Source organism: Meles meles, chromosome 11, assembly GCF_922984935.1.
Source record: "Meles meles chromosome 11, mMelMel3.1 paternal haplotype, whole genome shotgun sequence".
In the NCBI taxonomy this organism is placed as follows: domain Eukaryota; kingdom Metazoa; phylum Chordata; class Mammalia; order Carnivora; family Mustelidae; genus Meles; species Meles meles.
In genome coordinates, this window is record NC_060076.1 from 63,836,945 (window position 1) to 63,859,413 (window position 22,469).

Genomic DNA, 22,469 nt, shown 5'->3' on the forward strand with positions numbered 1-22,469 from the left:
GAGCAGAGATCAATGAGGTAGAAACCGGAGATACAGTAGAACGTATCAATGAAACTAGAAGCTGGTTTTTTGAAAGAATCAATAAGATCGATAAACCATTGGCCACACTAATCCAAAAGGAAAGAGAGAAAGCCCAAATTAATAAAATGATGAATGAAAAGGGAGAGATCACCACTAACACCAAGGAAATAGAAACAATCATCAGAAATTATTACCAACAGTTATATGCCAATAAGCTAAGCAACCTAGATGAAATGGATGCATTCCTGGAAAGCTACAGACTCCCAAAATTGAACCAGGAAGAAACTGACAACCTGAATAGACCGATATCTAGTAATGAGATTGAAACAGTGATCAAAAACCTCCCAAAAAACAAGAGCCCAGGACCTGACGGATTCCCTGGGGAATTCTACCAAACTTTCAAAGAAGAAATAACCCCGATTCTCCTGAAGCTGTTCCAAAAAATTGAAGCAGATGGAAAACTTCCAGACTCTTTTTATGAAGCCAGCATTATCCTGATCCCCAAACCAGGCAAAGACCCTACCAAAAAGGAGAATTTCAGACCAATATCACTGATGAATATGGATGCAAAGATTCTCAACAACATCCTAGCTAACAGGATCCAACACACATTAAAAAGATTATCCACCATGACCAGGTGGGATTCATCCCTGGGTTGCAAGGTTGGTTCAACATTCACAAATCAATCAGTGTGATAGAACAAATCAATAAGAGAAGAGAGAAGAACCACATGGTCCTCTCAATTGATGCAGAAAAAGCATTTGACAAAATCCGGCATCCGTTCCTGAGGAAAACGCTTCAAAGTATAGGGATGGAGGGAACATTCCTGAACTTCATAAAATCTATCTACGAAAGACCCACAGCAAATATCATCCTCAATGGGAAAAAGCTTGCAGCCTTCCCGTTGAGATCAGGAACACGACAAGGATGCCCACTCTCACCACTCCTGTTCAACATAGTATTAGAAGTCCTAGCAATGGCAATCAGACAACAAAGAGAAATAAAAGGTATCCAAATTGGCAAGGAAGAAGTCAAACTCTCTCTCTTCGCAGATGACATGATTCTTTATATGGAAAACCCCAAAGACTCCACCCCCAAACTACTAGAACTCATACAGCAATTCAGTAACGTGGCAGGATACAAAGTCAATGTACAGAAATCAGTGGCTTTCTTATACACTAACAATGAAAATACAGAAAGGGAAATTAGAGAATCGATTCCATTTACTATAGCACCAAGAACCATAAGATACCTGGGCATAAACCTAACCAAAGAAGTAAAGGATCTGTACTCGAGGAACTACAGAACACTCATGAAAGAAATTGAAGAAGACACAAAAAGATGGAAGACTGTTCCATGCTCTTGGATTGGAAGAATAAACATTGTTAAAATGTCTATACTGCCTAGAGCAATCTATACTTTTAATGCCATTCTGAGGAGGAGTCAAGATGGCGGAGAAGTAGCAGGCTGAGACTACATCAGGTAGCAGGAGATCAGCTTGATAGCTTATCTAAACATTGCAAACACCTACAAATCCAACGGGAGATCGAAGAGAAGAAGAACAGCAATTCTAGAAACAGAAAATCAACCACTTTCTGAATTGTAGGACTGGCGGAGAAGTGAATCTAAAACGACGGGAAGATAGACCGCGGTGGGAGGGGCTGGCTCCCGGCAAGCGGCGGAGGAATGGAGCACAAATTCAGGACTTTTAAAAGTCTGTTCCACTGAGGGACATTGCTCCAGAGGCTAAACCAGGGTGAAGCCCACGCGGGGTCAGCGTGGCCCCAGGTCCTGCAGGGTCACAGAAGGATCGGGGGTGTCGGAGTGTCGCAGAGCTTGCAGGTATTAGAACAGAGAAGCCGGCTACAGAGACAGAGCTGAGGACTGAACTCTCAGCTCGGGGTTACCTTGAACTGGTCGTGGGCTGGGTGAGCTTGGAGCGCAGCTAGAGACTGGGGATACGGGAGTGATTGGGTGCTGTCCTCTGGGGGCGCACTGAGGAGTGGGGCCCCAGGCTCTCGGCTCCTCCGGGCCAGAGACTAGGAGGCCGCCATTTTCATTCCCGTCCTCTGGAACTCTACGGAAAGCGTTCAGGGAACAGAAGCTCCCAAAAGCGAACCCCAGCCGATTACTTAGTCCGGCTGCCGGTAAGGGCGGTGCAATCCCGCCTCGGGCAAAGACACTTGAGAGTCACTACAACAGGCCCCTCCCCCAGAAGATCAACAAAATATCCAGCCAGGACAAAGTTCATCTATCAAGGAAAGCAGGTTCAATTCCTAAGACAGCAGCGCAATTCCAGAGGAGGAGAAAGCAAAGCACGGAACTCATGGCTTTCTCCCCATGATTCTTTAGCCTTGCAGCTACTTCAATTTTTTTTTCTTTTTTCAATTTTTTTTCTTTTTTCTTTTTTCTTCTTCTGATAAATTTTTTAAAACTTTTACCCTTTTCTTTTTTAACGTTTTTTGACTAGTTTATCTAAATATATATTTTTTTTCTTTCTTTTTTATATTTTTTCTTTATTTGTTTTTTTTTCTAATTTTTTTCTTTTTTTTCTGAACCTCTTTTTAATCCCCTTTCTCCCCCCCACAATTTGAGGTCTCTTCTCATTTGGTTACAGCGCATTTCTGGGGTCTTTGCCACCCTTTTAGTAGTTTATTTGCTCCTTCATATCCTCTTATCTGGACAAAATGACAAGGCGGAAAAAATCACCATAAACAAAAGAACAAGAGACAGTACCGAAGGCTAGGGACCTAATCAACACAGACATTGGTAATATGTCAGATCAAGAGTTCAGAATGATGATTCTGAACGTTCTAGCTGGGCTCGAAAAAGGCATGGAAGATATTAGAGAAACCCTCTCTGGAGATATAAAAGCCCTTTCTGGAGAAATTAAAGAACTAAAATCTAACCAAGTAGAAATCAAAAAAGCTATTAATGAGGTGCAATCAAAAATGGAAGCTCTCACTGCTAGGATCAATGAGGCAGAAGAAAGAATTAGTAATATAGAAGACCAAATGACAGAGAATAAAGAAGCCGATCAAAAGAGGGACAAACAGCTACTGGACCATGAGGGGAGAATTCGAGATAAGTGACACCATAAGACGAAACAACATTAGAATAATTGGGATTCCAGAAGAAGAAGAAACAGAGAGGGGAGCAGAAGGTCTATTGGAGAGAATTATTGGAGAGAATTTCCCTAAGATGGCAAAAGGAACAAGCATCAAAATCCAGGAGATGCAGAGAACCCCCCTCAAAGTCAACAAGAATAGGTCCACACCCCGTCACCTAATAGTAAAATTTACAAGTCTTAGTGACAAAGAGAAAATCCTGAAAGCAGCCCAGGAAAAGAAGTCTATAACATACAATGGTAAAAATATTAGATTGGCAGCAGACTTATCCACAGAGACCTGGCAGGCCAGAAAGAGCTGGCATGATATATTCAGAGCACTAAATGAGAAAAACATGCAGCCAAGAATACTCTATCCAGCTAGGCTATCATTGAAAATAGAAGGAGAGATAAAAAGCTTCCGGGACAGACAAAAACGGAAAGAATTTGCAAACACCAAGCCAGCTCTCCAGGAAATATTGAAAGGGGTCCTCTAAGCAAAGAGAGAGCCTAAAAGTAGTAGATCAGAAAGGTACGGAGACAATATACAGTAACAGTCATCTTACAGGCTAATAATGGCACTAAATTCATATCTCTCAATAGTTACCCCAAATGTTAATGGGCTAAATGCCCCAATCAAAAACACAGGGTATCAGAATGGATAAAAAAACAAAACCCATCAGTATGTTGCCTACAAGAAACTCATTTTAGACGCGAAGACACCTCCAGATTTAACGTGAGGGGGTGGAAAACAATTTACCATGCTAATAGGCATCAGAAGAAAGCTGGGGTGGCAATCCTTATATCAGATCAATTAGATTTTAAGCCAAAGACTATAATAAGAGATGAGGAAGGACACTATATCCTACTCAAAGGGTCTGTCCAACAAGAAGATCTAACAATTTTAAATATCTATGCCCCTAACGTGGGAGCAGCCAACTATATCAACCAATTAATAACAAAATCAAAGAAACACATCAATAATAATACAATAATAGTAGGGGACTTGAACACTCCCCTCACTGAAATGGACAGATCATCCAAGCAAAAGATCAACAAGGAAATAAAGGCCTTAAATGACACACTGGACCAGATGGACATCACAGATATATTCAGAACATTTCATCCCAAAGCAACAGAATACACATTCTTCTCTAGTGCACATGGAACCTTCTCCAGAATAGATCACATCCTGGGTCACAAATCAGGTCCCAACCGGTATCAAAAGATTAGGATTATTTCCTGCATATTTTCAGACCACAATGCTCTGAAGCTAGAACTCAATCACAAGAGGAAAGCTGGAAAGAACCCAAATACATGGAGACTAAACAGCATCCTTCTAAAGAATGAATGGGTCAACCAGGAAATTAAAGAATAATTGAAAAAATTCATGGAAACAAATGATAATGAAAACACAACAGTTCAAAATCTGTGGGACACAGCAAAGGCAGTCCTGAGAGGAAAATATATAGCGGTACAAGCCTTTCTCAAGAAACAAGAAAGGTCTCAAGTACACAACCTAACCCTACGCATGAAGGAGCTGGAGAAAGAACAAGAAGGAAACCCTAAACCCAGCAGGAGAAGAGAAATCATAAAGATCAGAGCAGAAATCAATGAAATAGAAACCAAAAAAACAATAGAAAAAAAATCAATGAAACTAGGAGCTGGTTCTTTGAAAGAATCAATAAGATTGATAAACCCCTGGCCAGACTCATCAAAAAGAAAAGAGAAAGGACCCAAATCAATAAAATCATGAATGAAAGAGGAGAGATCACAACTAACACCAAAGAAATACAGACAATTATAAGAACATACTATGAGCAACTCTACGCCAACAAATTGGACAATCTGGAAGAAATGGATGCATTCCTAGAGACATATAAACTACCACAACTGAACCAGGAAGAAATAGAAAACCTGAACAGGCCCATAACCAGTAAGGAGATTGAAACAGTCATCCAAAATCTCCAAACAAACAAAAGCCCAGGGCCAGACGGCTTCCCAGGGGAATTCTACCAAACATTGAAAGAAGAACTCATTCCTATTCTCCTGAAACTGTTCCAAAAAATCGAAATGGAAGGAAAACTTCCAAACTCATTTTATGAGGCCAGCATCACCTTGATCCCAAAACCAGACAAGGATCCCACCAAAAAAGAGAACTACAGACCAATATCCTTGATGAACACAGACGCAAAAATTCTCGCCAAAATACTAGCCAATAGGATTCAACAGTACATTAAAAGGATTATTCACCACGATCAAGTGGGATTTATTCCAGGGCTGCAGGGTTGGTTCAACATCCGCAAATCAATCAATGTGATACAACACATTAATAAAAGAAAGAACAAGAACCATATGATACTCTCAATAGATGCTGAAAAAGCATTTGACAAATACAGCATCCCTTCCTGATCAAAAGTCTTCAAAGTGTAGGGATAGAGGGCACATACCTCAATATTATCAAAGCCATCTATGAAAAACCCACCGCAAATATCATTCTCAATGGAGAAAAACTGAAAGCTTTTCCGCTAAGGTCAGGAACACGGCAGGGATGTCCATTATCACCACTGCTATTCAACATAGTACTAGAAGTCCTAGCCTCAGCAATCAGACAACAAAAGAAATTAAAGGCATCCAAATTGGTAAAGAAGAAGTCGAAATATCACTCTTCGCAGATGATATGATACTATATGTGGAAAACCCAAAAGACTCCACTCCAAAACTGCTAGAACTTGTCCAGGAATTCAGTAAAGTGTCAGGATATAAAATCAATGCACAGAAATCAGTTGCATTTCTGTACACCAACAACAAGACAGAAGAAAGAGAAATTAAGGAGTCAATCCCATTTACAATTGTACCCAAAACTCTAAGATAACTAGGAATAAACCTAACCAAAGAGACTAAGAATCTATACACAGAAAATTATAAAGTACTCATGAAAGAAATTGAGGAAGACACAAAGAAATGGAAAAATGTTCCATGCTCCTGGATTGGAAGAATAAATATTGTGAAAATGTTCATGCTACCTAAAGCAATCTACACATTTAATGCAATCCCTATCAAAATACCATCCATTTTTCTCAAAGAAATGGAACAAATAATCCTCAAATTTATATGGAACCAGAAAAGACCTCGAATAGCCAAAGGAATATTGAAAAAGAAAGCCAAAGTGGGTGGCATCACAATTCCAGACTTCAAGCTCTATTACACAGCTGTCATCATCAAGACAGCATGGTACTGGCACAAAAACAGACACATAGATCAGTGGAACAGAATAGAGAGCCCAGAAATCGACCCTCAACTCTATGGTCAACTAATCTTTGACAAAGCAGGAAAGAATGTCCAATGGGAAAAAGACAGCCTCTTCAATAAATGCTGTTGGGAAAATTGGACAGCCACATGCAGAAAAATGAAATTGGACCACTTCCTTACACCACACATGAAAATAGACTCAAAATGGATGAAGGACCTCAATGTGAGAAAGGAATCCATCAAAATCCTTGAGGAGAATGCAGGCAGCAACCTCTTCAACCTCAGCTGTAGCAACATCTTCCTAGGAACAATGGCAAAGGCAAGGGAAGCAAGGGCAAAAATGAACTATTCGGATTTCATCAAGATCAAAAGCTTTTGCACAGCAAAGGAAACAGTTCACAAAACCAAAAGACAACTGACAGAATGGGAGAAGATATTTGCAAACGACATATCAGATAAAGGGCTAGTATCCAAAATCTATAAGGAACTTAGCAAACTCAACACCCAAAGAACAAACAATCCAATCAAGAAATGGGCAGAGGACATGAACAGACATTTCTGCAAAGAAGACATCCAGATGGCCAACAGACACATGAAAAAGTGCTCCACGTCACTCGGCATCAGGGAAATACAAATCAAAACCACAATGAGATATCACCTCACACCAGTCAGAATGGCTAAAATTAACAAGTCAGGAAATGACAGATGCTGGTGAGGATGTGGAGAAAGGGGAACCCTCCTCCACTGTTGGTGGGAATGCAAGCTGGTGCAACCACTCTGGAAAACAGCATGGAGGTCCTCAAAATGTTGAAAATAGAACTACCCTATGACCCAGCAATTGCACTACTGGGTATTTACCCTAAAGATACAAACATAGTGATCTGAAGGGGCACGTGCACCCGAATGTTTATAGCAGCAATGTCTACAATAGCCAAACTATGGAAAGGACCTAGCTGTCCATCAACAGATGACTGGATAAAGAAGATGTGGTATATATACACAATGGAATACTATGCAGCCATCAAAACAAATGATGCCATTTGCGACGACGTGGATGGAACTAGAGGGTATCATGCTTAGTGAAATAAGTCAATCAGAGAAAGACAACTATCATATGATCTCCCTGATATGAGGACATGGAGAAGCAACATGGGGGGTTAGGGGGAAAGGAGGAGAATAAATGAAACAAGATGGGATTGGGAGGGAGACAAACCATAAATGACTCTTAATCTCACAAAACAAACTGGGGGTTGCTGGGGGGAGGTGGGATTGGGAGAGGGAGAGGGGTTATGGACATTGGGAAGGGTATGTGCTATCATGAGTGCTGTGAAGTGTGTAAACCTGGCGATTCACAGACCTTTACCCCTGGGGATAAAAATACATTATATGTTTATAAAAAAAAAATTTGGAAGGGGAGGTGAACCAGAAGAGACTATGGACTCTGAAAAACAACCTGAGGGTTTTGAAGGGTCAGGGGTGGGAGGTTGGGGGAACAGGTGGTGCGTAATAGGGAGGGCACGTTTTGCATGGAGCACTGGGTGTTGTGCAAAAATAATGAATACTGTTACGCTGAAAAAAATAAATAAATTCAGTTGAAAAAAAAAAAAAAGACTGTTCCATGCTCTTGGATTGGAAGAATAAACATGTTAAAATGTCTATACTGCCTAGAGCAATCTATACTTTTAATGCAATTCCGATCAAAATTCCACCGATATTTTTCAAAGAGCTGGAGCAAATAATCCTACAATTTGTATGGAATCAGAAGAGAACCCGAATTGCTAAGGAAATGTTGAAAAACAAAAACAAAACTGGCGGCATCACGTTACCTGATTTCAAGCTTTACTACAAAGCTGTGATCACCAAGACAGCATGGTACTGGCAGAAAAACAGACACATAGACCAGTGGAACAGAGTGGAGAGCCCAAACATGGACCCTCACCTCTATGGTCAAATAATATTCGATAAAACAGGAAAAAATATTCAATGGAAAAAAGACAGTCTCTTCAATAAATGGTGCTGGGATAACTGGACAGCGATATGTAGAAGAATGAAACTCGACCATTCTCTTACACCGTACACAAAGATAAACTCGAATTGGATAAAAGACCTCAACGTGAGACAGGAATCCATCAGAATCCTAGAGGAGAACATAGGCAGTAACCTCTTCGATATCAGCCACAGCAACTTCTTTCAAGATATGTCTCCAAAGGCCAAGGAAACAAAAGCGAAAATGAACTTTTGGGACTTCATCAAGATCAAAAGCTTCTGCACAGCAAAGGAAACAGTCAACAAAACAAAAAGGCAACCCACGGAATGGGAGAAGATATTTGCAAATGACAGTACAGACAAAAGGTTGATATTCAGGATCTATAAAGAACTTCTCAAACTCAACACACACAAAACAGATAATCATATCAAAAAATGGGCAGAAGTTATGAACAGACACTTCTCCAACAAAGACATACAAATGGCTGTCAGACACATGAAAAAATGTTCATCATCACTAACCATCAGGGAGATTCAAATTAAAACCACATTGAGATACCACCTGACACCAGTTAGAATGGTCAAAATTAGCAAGACAGGAAACAACGAGTGTTGGAGAGGATGTGGAGAAATGGTAACCCTCTTACACTGTTGGTGGGAATGCAAGTTAGTGCAGCCATTTTGGAGAACAGTGTGGAGATTCCTGAAGAAATTAAGAATAGAGCTTCCCTTTGACTCTGCAATTGCACTGCTGGATATTTACCCCAAAGATCCAGATGTAGTGAAAAGAAGAGCCATCTGTACCCCAATGTTTATAGCAGCAATGGCCACGGTCACCAAACTGGAAAGAACCAAGATGCCCTTCAACAGATGAATGGATAAGGAAGATGTGGTCCATATACACAATGGAGTATTATGCCTCCATCAGAAAGGATGAATACCCAACTTTTGTAGCAACGTGGACGGGAATGGAAGAGATTATCCTGAGCGAAGTAAGTCAAGCAGAGAGAGTCAAGTATCATATGGTCTCACTTACTTGTGGAGCATAACAAATAACACGGAGGACATGGGGAGATGGATAGGAGAGGGAGTTGAGGGAAACTGGAAGGGGAGATGAACCATGAGAGACTATGGACTCTGAAAAACAACCAGAGGGTTTTGAAGGGGCGGGGGGTGGGAGGTTGAGGAACCAGGTGGAGAGTAATAGGCATGGCACATACCGCATGGAGCATTGGGTGTTGTGAAAAAACAATGAACACTGTTACACTGAAAATAAACAAATTAAAAAAAAAGATGTTTTGGCATCTGTAACTTGAGCTTGAGGGATTTTGCTGCATCTTTGAGTGACTGTATCTATCTTTAAATTCAAGCCATGAAAATGAAAGTTTAGAAGTTTAGGGGACTCACTTCTTTTTGGGAAAGGTTTACAATGTTCTCAAGTGATAGGTAGACAAGTCCAGATATTTATAAGTGCTGCAAAACTCAGTTTGTGATTTCAGAGAACTGGTCTTCATTGGAGGTGACTTGGGGGTTTCATTGGTTTGTATAATCAGTCTAGTTTCTTCACTTACTTCAACCCTGATCAGAAAATCTTTGGGATGGATCTTTTTTTCCCTACTCCTTAAAGTATACCCACACTTAACTGTTAAAAAAAAAAAAAAAAAAATGAAGGCCATATCAGAATCTCCTGTGGAAACACATAGAGACTTGGGCTTTGTTTCAAACATAGACAACACTGTCTGAAGGCTAGTGCAGAGCAGGAGGAGGTGGGAAGGCCAGATTCTATAAAATAGAACTAACTTTGCTCTGCTTATTGCACAAGTAGGAAGTAATAAGTGATATTATTTGTCTAGCACATTTGGTTGAAGAGAAAGTGTTGACTGCAGCCACCCAGGTGCCCATAGCCATATATTCTATAGATGTGGAGGACTGAGGCATAGTCTAGGACTTGTGATGAGGAAAGGATCTGGCCAAATTCTGTTGAAGTTTACTTTAGAATTCATTTATTTGTTTGAAAAAGGGAGGGAGAGGGCTTATTTTCAGTGAGAAGACTGGACAGAATCAAAAACAGGAAGGTATTTCAGTATTTTGTTCAATGACTTTTTTCAATGTGTATAAGCCTGTTTTTCAGTATTTTTTTCTCTTCAGTGCAATCTTATCTTTGGTGGAAAATGAAGCAAGTATGCTACACTGGTGTTTCCCATGACACAAGATGATTTTAGGTGGCTTGCTGACTCAACATTAAATAACACTGTCACATAGCAAGAAAGCAATTTCTTTCTCTTGCAAGAAAGCTCTTTGTTTCTTGCTAATCTCCCTCTTAAATAAAAAGAACAGGTCTCAGTCTTTTGCAATCAATCATTGGTATCTTTCTAGGTTTGAATAAAAATACTTTCATTATCTTCCTTTTGATGGTTATCTTCTACTTATGGAAAATGATACTGATTTTCCATTTAGGGTGGTGATAATTTAAGCCAAAAAATTTTTAAATGAGTTGTCTGAAATAATAAATATTAGATAAATAATAGTATAGATGATATGTAGATGTCAACAAAAAAATTATAATGTTGTTATGCCCCATTCCACCATTCCACACCATTCCAGAATCTTTGATCCTGTATGATTACTTCTATATTTTTTGAGAGAGTTTTGGCAGCCCAGAGGAGCTAAATTGTCATTGGGACACTTAAGGCAAGACATCAGCCAAACTACAATATCTTATTTAAATCCTTATACCACCTTCTGATTTAACAAAAGCATTTTGTCATTAATTGTGATAACATTGAGTCTTGAAGTGAATGTAATTAAACTGTATTATATGTAGTACTCAAGATAATGGATCTCTGCAGTATGTTATTGTAGCATCATGGAATTTTAGAACACAAAGAGACATTACTGACACTTTCCTCAACAGATGAAACTGACTATAATTTGGTAGGTCAATCAGCTCTTGGTCTTAGCTCTATAAAGGTATCCTTTGTGAGAGTTCCATGACATGGACTCATCTGCAACAATTCTGTTAGAGTTCATGTTAGTCAAAAGGTTGCTTCTTCAAAAATCAAAATAATAGTTTATTAGGTATTAGCCAAATTTCAAATAAAAGAAATTGAATGGTCCCAGAACACACACTTGAACTCTGTCTCAGAAAATACCTTAAATTTATTAGAATTACTGCTAGCACAAATAGTATCAGGTATTACAATGTTTATTGACTAAGTTTTTTCCATTTTAAGATTTCTTTTCTTGCCCTCAATTAGTATTGCCAGTTACTCTACTAAGAATTTAACACTAAGCTTATTAATAGAAATGATGTACACTGTTTTTACAGTATTCTGAAGCAGAAGATTAGATGTCCATATTAAATTCTAGCAAAAGTACAAAGGAAATCATTTCATCACCTCTCCTCATTCTCATGGTGAATAAGGTGGTGGCAATTGTTCTATAGAGAGTTTCTCATAGGCAGGTGGAGCATCAGGAACCTGTGAGAATGAGAAAGGGAGAGTATGGCCTTGGCAACAGTGCACAGATTTCTGGGAGAAGGGTAAAGTTAGTGGTCAGCATCATATTTATATAACTTCTCTGGACTGAAACTTCTAAGTGCCTACATTTCATTCCAACCCAACAAGACAATCATTGTTAAATTTCACAAGTGTGTATGTTGAAATGTTGAGGGGAGGAGGAAGAATAGAGAAAAATAGAGCTAACAGCCTTCCCAAAATCTCAAAAATGTATTTATACCTTCATCATCCCTGTCAGTAGACGTCACAAACCCTAACTGGTGAATTCTTGAACATTGTTTAAAGCCACTAATATACATTACATTTATACCACATAGATCCTCATTGTGTGTCTAAAGGCCAGTGCTATTGTCAGTACAGCACAAATGGTTAGGCCTTCATTTAATGCTCACAATTCTAGGAGTATTTTCATTGTTTTCATATTATAATTTGGAAAACTAAGTCAGAGGGAGGTCAGGTTACTTGTCCAAATCATATAACTTCAAGTAATTAGGCTCCAGATTCTATTTTTTAAACCACTATGACATACTATATTTGTACCAATGCTGTCGAATAGAAAGAGAGTATAACACATATGTGGCTTTAAAAATATCTAGTACTGCATTACAAAAATAAAAAGAAACAGGTAAAATTAATCTTCATAATATAGATTATTTAATCCCACATATAAGAACATTATCATTTCAACATGTAATTGATATAAAAATAATTAATTAATTATTTATATTCTTTTCCTCATACTAAATCTTTGAAATTTGGTATTAGAACATTTTAATTCACACTACTATGTGTTCAATAGCCACATGTGGCCAGCAGTTACCCTGTTGGACTATACAGCTTATACATTTAATCACAGATGCTTTGTTTCCCTCCCTTAGATATATCTACATTCAGAAAAAAGCAAATATACTAGACATAAGACAAAAAAAAATTGTATCCAGGATCAAATTCTTCCTTTGGCTCTTACATTTAGGGATCTCATCATTGACCCTGGAAAGTCTGGATATGAGAGGACACAATTTAAGAAAATCTCTGTACTTCCCTGTTTTTTCTTTTTGTCTTTGTTATTGTTTATGTCTTTGTTATGATAAAATATACATAACATAAAATTTACCATTTTAACCATTTCAGTAACATCAGGTATATTCACATAATTCTTGCTTTTTAAATTGGAAAAATTGTATTCCTTTGAGTTAAAAGCAGCCATACATTAAACACCAAGATGCAGGATCTCAACCTACCACAGGTTCACAATTATTCTCTTGAAATGGCAGTTTGCTGTCCTGATGACCAAACCCCTCAGATGGACATCTTCCTGTTAAGGTACTTTGAATGCCAGCATGAATACCTTTGTCCTGAAATGTGAATGCATGAAAAAAAGAATTGAGTTCAGTAAGAAAAGAGAAGGAAACTGAAGTCATTTTTAAAAATAGATTTTTTAAAAAGATTTTATGTATTTGACAGAGAGAGAGAGATCACAAGTAGCCAGAGCGGCAGGCAGCAAGAGAAGCAGAAGGAGGCTCCCTGCTGAGCAGAAAGCCCAATACAGGGCTCAATCCCAGGACTCTGAGATCGTGACCTGAGCCAAAGACAGAGGCCCAACCAACTGAGCCACCCAGGTGCCTCTAAAAATAGATTTTAATCTTGGTTCTGCCATTTACCTGCAATGGGCCCTTAGGCTAGTCACTTTACCTTTCTGAATGCTAGTGCTTGCTTCTGTAATAATGAAGATAATGCCACCTACATCTCAAGAGTTGTAGGAATTAAACTAAAGATAAAGCAGTGCCTGACACCCATTAGTCAATGGATTTTTTTTTAAAAAGTATTTTATTTATTTGACAGAGAGAAATCACAACTAGGCAGAGAGGCAGGCAGAGAGAGAAGAGGAAGCAGGCTCCCTGAGGAGCAGAGAGCCCGATGCGGGGCTTGATCCCAGAACCCTGGTATCATGACCTGAGCTGAACGCAGAGGCTTTAACCCACTGAGCCACCCAGGCACCCCAATTAATGGATATTTTTAAAGGGAAGGAGAAAAAGAATGAACCTGAACAATGAACCTCAGAGAAGGATTTTTTTAAAAAAGATTTTATTATTTCTTTAAGAAAGAGTGCATGAAAGGGGTAAGTGCAGAAGGAGAGGGAGAAACAGACTCTTCTGAGCAGGAGGACCAATGCGGGGCTGATCCCAGCACCCTGAGATCATGATCTGAGCCAAAGGCAGATGCTTAACCAACTGAGCTACAAAGGAATCCCAGAACCTCAGAGAATGATTGTGAGTGGAGGTGATCAAACTAGTGAGGTATCTCCGTGAAGACAAGCTTGGGAGAAACTTGGCAGCAGGGACACATTGTCTATTTCTCCATATTAACAACAAAATACCTTTTTTCCCCCAATTTTTAAAATTTTTAGAAATTTCTTCTCAGTGTTCCAGAATTAAACACTTAGAAATGCATCTGTTGTTGTAGAATGTTGTGGTCATAGCTGGAGCTTCCAAGTCAAGTTGCAATATGATAAGTCAATCTAAGGCTAAGTTATGCAACCTGAGTTATTGTGGGGATGGGTGGGTGAAAGCTCAGTTTGCTTTGCATAGGTTTAGAGGTTGATATTCTCCATCCCTAGAATAGAATTACAACAGATTGTACAGGGTAGAGACACATACCCAAGTGGGGACTTCAGGAGTTGTCTACCATAGTGAGGTGGAGTATTTCATCACTGACATAGTTTAAAATTGTTGACACCTTGTGATAATAAAAAGCAGACTTTTAATTGCTTTTATTATTGTTAAATTCTCCACGGTGGTGGTTCTCAAACTTCAGCATGTGTCAGTATCACCTGATGGCTTGTTAAACACAGATTTCTGGACCCACATCTAGAATTTCTGACACAGAAGATCTAGTGTGAGGCCCATAATTTGCATTTATAACAAGTTCCCATGTGCTACTGCCAAAACTGCTGATCCAGGGCCACATGGAGCACCACTGCTCTGCACACAAAGCACCTCCTTATTGACTGCACCTGGGTGACCCGGCTATGTCAGATCCTTAGAAGGACTGAGCAAGTAATGCACAGGGGTCAGGTGGGCCAGGTGAGGGCCATAGAGAAGGAGGTGGTATATATCATCTAAAGGGACAACCACTGTATAGCTGCCAATATTGGCCAGATCTTTTGATTTTTGAAAAAAGAAACTAGAAATCAAGATTTTCATGTAAAATATTACTTTTATATCTAATTGTACCTAGGCTGACACATAATTCATTTTTTTTTTTAAATACAGACCTAAACATCCCAGTGAGCCAAATCCAGCTGGGGGGCATTAGCAGCACACACTTTGTGGTACTAGCTGAGAGGGGCTGGAACAGGGAGGCTGTGCAGATGTTGACCAGCTCTTCAGTCTTTTCTGCAGATTGTTATTGATCACTGGGATCTGCTAGGTTGGAAGAGGGCATCAAGGTACGTTTCTCAGGGAGAAGTGTTTGGAACATCAGTGAGGTGAAGACAGACATGGATTGGGCCTGATAACTACACAGTCTGCAGACTGAAAATGAAACTAAATGCTGATGCCAGTATTTGGGTGGCTGCTATGTGCCAGGCACTGGGGGTACAAAGATGAGTAAGAAATACCCTGTCCTAGTTCATAAATGGGGGAAAGGGATGGAAGAGGCAAAAAGTAAATAACCAATTATAAGGGAATGCTAACTCCATGCTGGAGGCATAAATGGAGTTCAGTGGCAGAGATCAAAGTCCTTCCCTTTCTGTGGGGAAAACCACAGTGATGTATCATATGAACACAGTGTCCATCCCTAATCTCCTAGCCCAAGTATTTCCTATGGTACTTATTTAGAATCTTTTTCAGACTCAGCAATTTCTCCTTTCCACTAAATGTCAACATACTGGTAGGCTGCTGCTTGGTGGTTGTGTCAACACCCAAACATGCCCCCCCCTTTTTTATTATTATGTTATGTTAGTCATCATTAGTTTTTGCTTTAGTACTATGATTCACTGTGTTGCTATAGCTGATATCGAAGAGGTTACTGCCTATGTTCTCCTCTAGGATTCTGATGGATTCCTGTCTCATATTGAGGTCTTTCATCCATTTTGAGATTATCTTTGTGTATGGTGTAAGAGAATGGTCAAGTTTCATTCTTCTGTACATAGCTGTCCAATTTTCCCAGCACCATTTACTGAAGAGACTATATTTTTCCCATAGGATATTTTTTCCTGCTTTGTTGAATATTAGTTGACCATAGAGGTGAGAGTCCATATCTGGACTCTCTGTCCTGTTCCATTGGTCTAGGTGTCTGTTTTTCTGCTACTATCATGCTGTCTTGGTGATCACAGCTTTATAATATAACTTGAAATCAGGCAATGTGATGCCCCCAGCTTTGTTTTTCTTTTTCAACATTTCCTTGGCGATTTGGGGTCTTTTCTGGTTCCATACAAATTTTAAGATTGTTTGTTCTAGCACTTTGAAAAATGTCAATGGTGATCAATTTTGATCAGGATGACACTGAAAGTATAGAATGCTCTGAGCAGCATAGACATTTTAACAATATTTGTTCTTGTGATCCATGAGCATGAAATATTTTTCCATCTTTTTGTATCTTCTCCCATTTCTTTCATGAGTGTTCTGTAGTTCCTCAATATAGATCCTTTACCTCTTTGGTTAGGTTTGTTCCAAAGTGTCTTATGGGTTTTGGTGCTATTGTAAATGGAATTGATTCTCTAATTTCTCTTTCTACAGTTATATTGCTAGTGCATAAGAAAGCAACTGATTTCTGTGCATTGATTTTGTATCCTGCCACATTACTGAATTGCTATATGAGTTATAGTAATTTGGGGGTGGAGTCTTTTGGGTTTTCCACACAGAGTATCATGTCATCTGTGAAGAGAGAATTTGACCTCTTCTTTGTCAATTTGAATATCTTTTAATTCTATTTGTTATCTGGTTGCTGTTGTTGGGACTTCTATTACTATATTGAACAATAATGGTGAGAATTTACCCTGTCTTTTGTAATTTGTATTTGGGACACTCTGGAAAAATGGGCATTAAGAAAGGGACACATGGGACTGCCCAAGCTTCCTGGCAAGGAGAAGAAGTCAAAGTTACAGCTGCCACCTTTCTCTTCCCCTCTTCAGGCTGCCAAGCTACAACCCCCTCCCCCACACAGAACCTTTGTCTAAATTGTTTGCTGAGTGAGGAATGGGGCTTCCCAACATCTTTTGCAAAGAGAATTTTTTCCATTATGTATCAACTCAGAAGTTTCAAGCGTGTAATAAAAAAGGGAGAGAGGGAGGGAAAGTGGAGGGAGAGAAAGAGAAAGAGAGAGAGAGAGGGAGAGAAAGAGGGAGGGAAAAGAAAAGAAAGGAGGGGGAGGGAGAGAGAGAAATTGCAACTCTTCTCTCATTCCATCGCTCACTATGGAGAATGCCTTTGGATGCTTAAGAGCTAAAGTACTACCTGGCTTTGAAGTGACACCTGTAGTTCTTACTAGTTTAGAGACTCAGTTGATGTTTACCATTTGTGGAAGACACTGATGCCCTAAGACTAGACTGCAATTTCTTAGCTTCCTGCTTATTTAGGTAAAGGGGGAAAATTCCATCAAAACCACATTGGCCATCAAAAGAGAATGGGCCCTGTTAAAACCCCAATGGTACTTTGTGCTGCTGAGGGGTGGACAGTTTCCTCATTGCACAGATGGCTGGATGGGTCCTAGGTATGCTAAATTTCTTGCTATAACTTGGAACTCCCAGGAAACCTGGGAGGAAAGGGGTAAGGCAGCAAGGTGAGATAAACAGACCACTAAATAGAGGAACAGAACCAGTGGGAATTCCCAGGAGGAATGGTAAGACCTGAAGCATCTCACATGCTGCTGTTTGCTATGCAGAAGGATCAGGACTCCTGCCCCCATACCTCACAAATTATCGGTGCTCAGTTACACACATAGTCAAGCATTCAAGTTTCCTGTGAGTGGGACTAAAGAGATGGGCCAAGTTTCTTGTTGGAGTTCATGCCAGGCAGAAGAAAAGTAAGAGCTGCAAGAAGTACAAAGTAGAGAAATACTCATCAGAACTAGAAATGAGAGCTAAGGGTGATTATGAGAATGTTATCCCATTTCCCAAAAATTCAGAGAAAGAAGGAAAAGGGGGTCCTGGATCTGGAGGATCCCAGCAGTGTAAACTTTACTAACCCTCAAACTTCTGTATCCACTTCGTCTTCTACAATAGCAACAGCCAATGAGCAGCAAAACTCCCAGGATCATTGTCAGGATTCCAATCCCTGCAGCCCTGGCCCAAGAAATAGACAAATCCATCTGGGTACAGAAACCTTGTTCCAGATTGTGAAGAAATATGCATCAATCTTCAATCTTCACAAGGGCTTTGCCAGCCCAAAGCCACATATCCCATTCCCCAAGTAGTTTCCCTCCCCACCCTACACCTCACTAAACACCCAGCACCTCCAGCACCTATATCCAGGGACAGGAGCTTTCTTTAGGAGCTTCACAGATGTGTGCTCACAGAAGTAGTGCTAACTGGCATGGCCTAAGCATCAGAGTTCCAGGAACAAGAGGTGAAGTAGCAACTGACCTGTATGTGAACCATGTATTTACAGAGACTGAATTTTCTTTTCATCAGAGCTAGTTTAAAACATTTTCCCCGACCATCAGTCCACAAAAAGTATTAATAATTAATATTGACTTAAGATCTATTCTATGCTGGGTGCCATGATGAACATTCTATGTAAATTAGATTATTTAATTCTCACAACAACCCTAGAAGGTAGGCACCACTTATCACGCCCATTTCACAGATGAGGAAATAGATTCAAATGTTAAGTTCCTTGCTGATGGGCATACAGATGTAGCACAAGATGGAGTCAGTACTTGTATTTGAGTTTTTCTCATTCATGTTTGTGTCCTCTTTGCCTGAAACTCACACCCTCACTCCTTGCTCATGTAGCTGAAGGTGAATCAAGATATAGCTGAGGCTTCTCCTGGAGAGATCTTTGTCTTATACCACCTACTTGACCACCTCCTTCTTAAGGCAGCTGAGGCATCAAGTCTATCCTGTCCATATCTAAATGGGATGGACGACAGTGCTGGATAAAAACTCTGACCTAATTATGCATGTCAGTCCACTTACTTTGTGGATCATGAACTGAGACCTACCAAGACTCACCAACATCACCACCACCTCAGCAGCTACTCTGTAATTCATTGAGCATTGATTGGTGCCAAGCACTGTGCCAAGCTCCCACATATAGACTTTTATTTCATCCTCACAATAATCTTCTGAGATATATATGATGCTCATATCATAGCTGGCATCTCCACAATTTTAAGCTGGTAAAATTCTCAAGACTGCACAACTGGAAAGTGGCAGAACCAGCATTCACAGTGACTGGCCTAAGATAACCAACTGGTGCTTTTCCTGCCATATCACCCTTTCTTGAAATGAAGCTGTCACAAGGAGCATTCAGTGGGCTCTTGTGACTAAAGGCAGCTGATTCAATTCCTAGAATGCCTGTGTTCCAATTTCACCCACAAAGTCTGTTTTCATCCCTTTGGACATCTTGACAGACAGCGCTCTGTTCCAGTTCTTTATGCTCACTCACATTGCATTCACACACACATAGGGACTGATAGAGTGGGAAATATCAGAATATGCCAGACACACCAAAAGAACCCACTACCCAGCTGGGTAGGAGTCTCCAGAGTGTTACCAAATGTCTCCTGAGTCACCTGAGATGCATGTTAAAGTGCAGACTCTGAGCTCAACCCCTAGACCCACCAAATCAGCCTCTCTGGAAGCAATGCCTGGGAAACTGCATTTTACAAGCTCCCTGTGTGACTTATGCCCTCTTGAATGAGAGAACCCCTCAACCTCTTTTTATTGAAGTTTCACAGAAATACAGTTTGTTGAATCATCATAAAGAAGCTGAAACAATATCTCCCAATCCCCATTCCCAACTGACCATGCAGGGATGTTAGAAAATCCCACTAGGGTCTTCTGGGGAAAGAATACTAAATTCTTCATTAGTGTCTTTAATGGGTTCTACATCTTGCTTGCCACTATTAGTTCACTCTAGTAAAGATTTTTCAATAGTTCACGTTTTCAGTAGTTCAAGTTTTCAATAGTTCTCTTCTCAAGGGAGAGCAAGTTTGCAGGAAGTTCTGACTAGATCACTTAAGACATGGTTCAAATAAAAACCTGGTACCTAGTTTGTGCTGTTGGAGTCCTTACTCAAAGGTGGAATCCGATCTAGAGCAACTCACTCTTGGGTACTCTAGTAAATGCAAAGTGTGTTCCAGCAAACTATCATCCCACTACAGCACTTATGCTTGCTAAAATAATTCTTGAATCTAATTCTGCACTACACTGTAAGATTTTTTCAAAGATAAGGACAGCATCTTAGACTGACTATACACTGCTTAGCACTTAAAAATGCTGAATCCTGTAATGACTTATTTAAAGTTAATTCATACTATTAACATCTTTCCTTAGGATAAAATTATGATGTAGAAGTTATGACCACCATATTCACCCTGAGGTCAGTCTGCAGGTGGAGTTGCACATACCTGGCCTACATTCTCACTAGATCTTTGGCAACTTATCCTTGTTCTGTCTGCAAACCATCTCCAGGAACCTGAGTAGAGTAGACAGAACAAGGCTTGAGGAAAGAGTCATCTTGCTCCTGGACAAATATTTTCCAGCTGGGAAAACTTCAGTAAATGCCTAATAACCAAGAACACAGAAAAAAAAAAACAACACCCAAGATCCAACTTATTATCACTCCTATCTCCTTGCCTATAAATCCTCAGAAAAGCTTGACTGAGCCCGTTGTAAGATCATGGGGTCCTCTCACCTCATTGCCAGGGTTTTTACTCTCTAGAGAAATGAACACTAGAGAGATTTATTGACAGGCATGTGCTAGCAGAAATCAGCAGCCTGTGTCATCAAACAGAAAACTGCAAACCTCACTGGGTTCAGTTTTGAACTTACTCTTCAGCTGTGATGTAAGAGTGATTGTGCCCCTTCTTGGGGTAACCAAGGATGAAGTGAGCCTCTTCTCTTGACATCTTGTGGGGGCAGGCCACAGGACACCTAACAGCAAGGGCACACAGGTACCTTTAAACACATTCAAAACATCCTCACTCAGCATTTCAAAAATATCCACAGATATTCTCTCCAGGTGAACATTGATGATAGCTGGAACCCTCTGGTTTCTCTCTGTGAGAGGATTTGTACTTGCTTTTTCATTGATATGAGGTGGAAATTGCTCAGGTTTCTAACTGCTTCCACCAAGTGAAAATTAAGTTTGAACAAGAAACAACAAACAAAAGCAAAAAACTTTGAAATTGAGTTATTATTGGGGAGGGAAGTCTCTTCATTTTCCTTCAATTTGACTCTATATCACAAACTTATAGAGAAAGAAAATATATTTTTTAAAAATGACATTTTATTGTTACTACTCTATTTTTTTAAGAGATGGCAGAGGGAGAGGGAGAATTTTAAGCAGGCTTCATGCCCAGTGCAGAGCCTAATGTGGGGCTTGATCTCACCACCCTGAGATCACCTATGCTGAAATCAAGAATTGGATGCTTAACTGACCGAGCCACCCAGATGCCCCCATATTTGTGTATCCATGAATTGTTCAAGTTCTTCTTTGATTTACTGGTTGATTCAAACATTCTTGAGCAGGATCATCTTTAGCTTTCAAGTATTTGAATACACAAAATGCATTTTTATTCATTCTTTATTTTCCCTGGCACAAGACTGGTTAATAAAAGGAGTTATTTCTCTCCAAAGGTATTAAATTGATATCAGTGTTTGGCCATATAGACAGTTAGATAACATATGAGTATGTTGCTGAGCACAGCATTTTCCAAGTCCACCTTCCAGCAAAGGAAATGCCTGGGCTTATGCATATTCATTTACACCTTCCAAAATAAGATGAGGACTCCCATAACCTGATTTTGTCTAATGATTTGTTTTCCCTCCCACTGAAATCAGTTTTTACTTCTCTCTCATTCAGGTCTCATGAATAGGCTTAAATATGTGTTTGTGTGTATACACACACACATATAACAGTATATATATGTAGAACATATATAATAATATATTATTTATATATATACATATATACATATATTTTGTATTTCATATATATAAATTTTGTATTTTATAAATACATGTATATATGTATATATATATAAATTACATATATAAATATATTGTGTATATATATGTGTATATGTATACACATATATATAATATATATAAATTATATATACATATATTTTGTATTTTATATATATATAAAATACAAAATTTTAAACCATAATACAAACAAATAGAAAAAGAGCTCATGAACTTCAGGGGTCATCATTAAAGTGTGCTGGTTGGAAACCAACAATAGTTTCTCACTATTCTTGCCATTGTATTTTTCTTCTCTCTGGTTCTCATGAATTTCAAATCTCTGATAATATAATTATATTAGTTATATTGTTATTAATATTATATATATTAATATTATGTTAATATATTAATGAACCTGTTTGAAATAGTAGGACAGAATTGGGAGAACAGA

At 39.3% G+C, this 22,469-nt stretch overlaps 1 protein-coding gene across 1 annotated transcript; it reads right to left on the reverse strand.

Moving 5' to 3' along the window:
• Nucleotides 1-11,775: 11,775 nt before the first annotated feature.
• MLANA (melan-A) lies at nucleotides 11,776-20,958 on the reverse strand. Its single transcript, XM_046021965.1, has 4 exons — nucleotides 20,882-20,958; nucleotides 18,070-18,166; nucleotides 13,125-13,238; nucleotides 11,776-11,844 (listed from the first exon to the last, which is right to left on the reverse strand). Exons 1-4 carry the CDS (start codon nucleotides 20,956-20,958, stop codon nucleotides 11,776-11,778), a joined length of 357 nt encoding a protein of 118 aa, XP_045877921.1.
• Nucleotides 20,959-22,469: the final 1,511 nt, after the last annotated feature.

Coding starts and splice junctions, on each gene's coding strand:
- MLANA (XM_046021965.1), bottom strand. CDS start 20,958: ATGTCAAGAGAAGAGGCTCACTTCATCCTTGGTTACCCCAAGAAGGGG. Junction 18,167..20,881: donor TCTTACATCACAGCTGAAGA/GTAAGTTCAAAA, acceptor TTCTTGGGCCAG/GGCTGCAGGGATTGGAATCC. Junction 13,239..18,069: donor GTGGATACAGAAGTTTGAGG/GTTAGTAAAGTT, acceptor TTCACATTTCAG/GACAAAGGTATTCATGCTGG.